Here is a 2,267-nt window from a genome sequence, read left to right as displayed (position 1 = left end):
TCAGAATCACAGCGGGTCAGAAGGTGACGAAAAACCGGTCAGAAGAGCCTCATGTGGTACCAACGACTGTCTGCCACTAATCAGTAGGTAATTAACAGCTCGTTGGATGAACATAAGCGTGTCAGGAGTAAACAGTTGTTCTTTCAGACTGCACATTTAAAGAGCCGTAGAAACTCAGCACAGGAACAGATCAGTCACACAGGAAACTAACGACTATATCATACAGGCACATGTACAGTTCCACACGGCGCCTTTCTCCATGAACTACGCTCTGGTGGATGTTCACAGGCAGCCGGGTGGAGCTGACCCGATCAAAATAGGTGAACAGGTGGACTGTTTACTTGCTGCCACTCCCGTGTTGCCTCAAACATCTGGACTGCTGAGCCGTGGATGAAGCCTCACGGCGGACCATGACTGTGTGTCTGCTTCATGCCGTGTGTGTGTGTGTGTGTGTGTGTGTGTGTGTGTGTGTGTGTTTTCTCAAAACCCAAACAGCCACTTTCCCATCCTCAAACCACGTCTCCCCGCTGGGTTCGGCACTTTGGTGAAACTCCACTGAAAATTTCTCTTTCCCTCTCGGCCGCTCGCTGCTCTGTCTCCACTTACACGGTGACATCACTGGAGTTTCCCTTCTGCAGCGGCAGCAGCACTGCATAAATACTACAAGCTCTCTGGCAGGAGTTCACTCTAACACAATAGCACACACAAAGAGAGAAGTCACAAGTCCTGAGCACAGCATGGTGGAGTACACAATCACACCGGGTGACGTGGAGGTCGGCGTGGAGGAGAGGACGGTGGTTCTGCTCGGCAAGAAGTCGTCGTCGCCGTGGATGCTGAAGGCGTGCGGGGCCCTGCTGGTGGTGGCCCTCTGTTTCGGAGGCGTCCTCATGTTTGCTTGGCACTGGAACGGGAGCTCAGAAACCAAGGTAAGGAGCCGCTTCTTCACTTTGTATAGGAAGCCGTGAAACTCTGGAGTGTTTCTCTGATCGAGCTTCTCTCCACACAGACGCAGTCGGGTCAGACAGACGCTCTGATCGGGGAGGACGGCGCTGAGAAAACAGGTGAATCACCAGCGCAGCGGTTCTGTGAGCTCTATCCCAGTCTTTGTGGATTATTGGAGACAAGCTCACATTTGTCTTCCTCTCCTCAGATCCCCACTACACGCTCAGTCGAATCAGCAGCAAAGCCAAGGCAGCCATCCATCTAGAAGGTGAGTCACTGCTACCTGCATTCAGGCAAACAATGGGCTCCTGATCTCAGCTTTCAAAGGAGCCTTTCAGATGCTTTCTTCCACGTATTTGCAGCTTCCTATTTTTAGAAGCCTGCTATAAGGAAGTTGTTGCATAAGTTATTCACTGGCTTCAGTCAGATATCATTCCACTCTCCAAATAACCCAGCGGCTAATAATTCACCTGCACGACCCTCTCATCTGTTTCCAGGAAGCTACGAAGAAGGCGAGAGCTCCGACCTGGAGTGGACCAACGGTCAGGGCCAGGCCTTCGCTCAGGGAGGCTTCCGGCTGGTCAACAACCAAATCGTGATCCCTCAGACCGGGCTCTACTTCGTGTACAGTCAGGCCTCGTTCAGGGTGTCCTGCGGCGACGACGACGGGAAACTCCTGGCGCCGCTCAGCCACAGGATCTGGCGCTACTCGGACTCAATTGGAAGCAGAGCGTCGCTGATGAGCGCGGTGAGGTCGGCGTGCCAGAACACGGCTCAGGACGACAGCTTCAGAGCCGGGCAGGGCTGGTACAACGCCATCTACCTGGGCGCCGTGTTTCAGCTGAACAAGGGCGACCGACTGTGGACGGAAACCAACCAGCTGTCGGAGCTGGAGGCCGAAGACGGCAAGACGTTCTTCGGAGTGTTTGCACTTTGAACTGCACAGGAACACTGGTTTCTGTTTGTATCATCCTCGTGGTGATGTAGAAACTTCTGAATCTCAATTGAGATGGAGCGCTGAGTTCAGACAACCTATAAACTGTAACAGTTTGCAACATTACTTCTGTTTTAGGCACTTTTTATTTATGTTGACCTGAGATTGTACAGGCCAGACTTCCTCTGCTGCACCGCCTGCTGACGGTCCACGTTCAGCCTTCCGCCTGTTACAAGCTGTTTGTATTTATTTCTATTTATTTGTATTTAAAGTTGTTTAGCTGTTTGAAGATATTTAAGTACTTTGTGCACATGATTAAAATGCAAAAGACCAAAAGATGAAGTCATTTCATAGCTGAGATACCAAAACATAAAACTGCAGCTGAGTTGGC

At 51.2% G+C, this 2,267-nt stretch overlaps 1 protein-coding gene across 1 annotated transcript; it reads left to right on the top strand.

Annotated features, from left to right (window-relative positions):
- Window positions 1-690: 690 nt before the first annotated feature.
- Window positions 691-2,212, top strand: LOC103356807 (tumor necrosis factor-like). The gene is made up of 4 exons (XM_008281103.1): window positions 691-926; window positions 1,007-1,061; window positions 1,151-1,210; window positions 1,440-2,212. The coding sequence occupies exons 1-4, from the start codon at window positions 738-740 to the stop codon at window positions 1,877-1,879; spliced, it is 744 nt and encodes a 247-aa protein (XP_008279325.1). The 5' UTR covers window positions 691-737; the 3' UTR covers window positions 1,880-2,212.
- Window positions 2,213-2,267: the final 55 nt, after the last annotated feature.

The sequence above is a fragment of the Stegastes partitus genome, unplaced genomic scaffold (assembly GCF_000690725.1).
Source record: "Stegastes partitus isolate 25-593 unplaced genomic scaffold, Stegastes_partitus-1.0.2 Scaffold222, whole genome shotgun sequence".
Classification (NCBI taxonomy): Eukaryota; Metazoa; Chordata; class Actinopteri; family Pomacentridae; genus Stegastes; species Stegastes partitus.
Note: the sequence above shows the minus strand (reverse complement) of the source record. Positions and strands in the feature narration are given on the sequence as shown.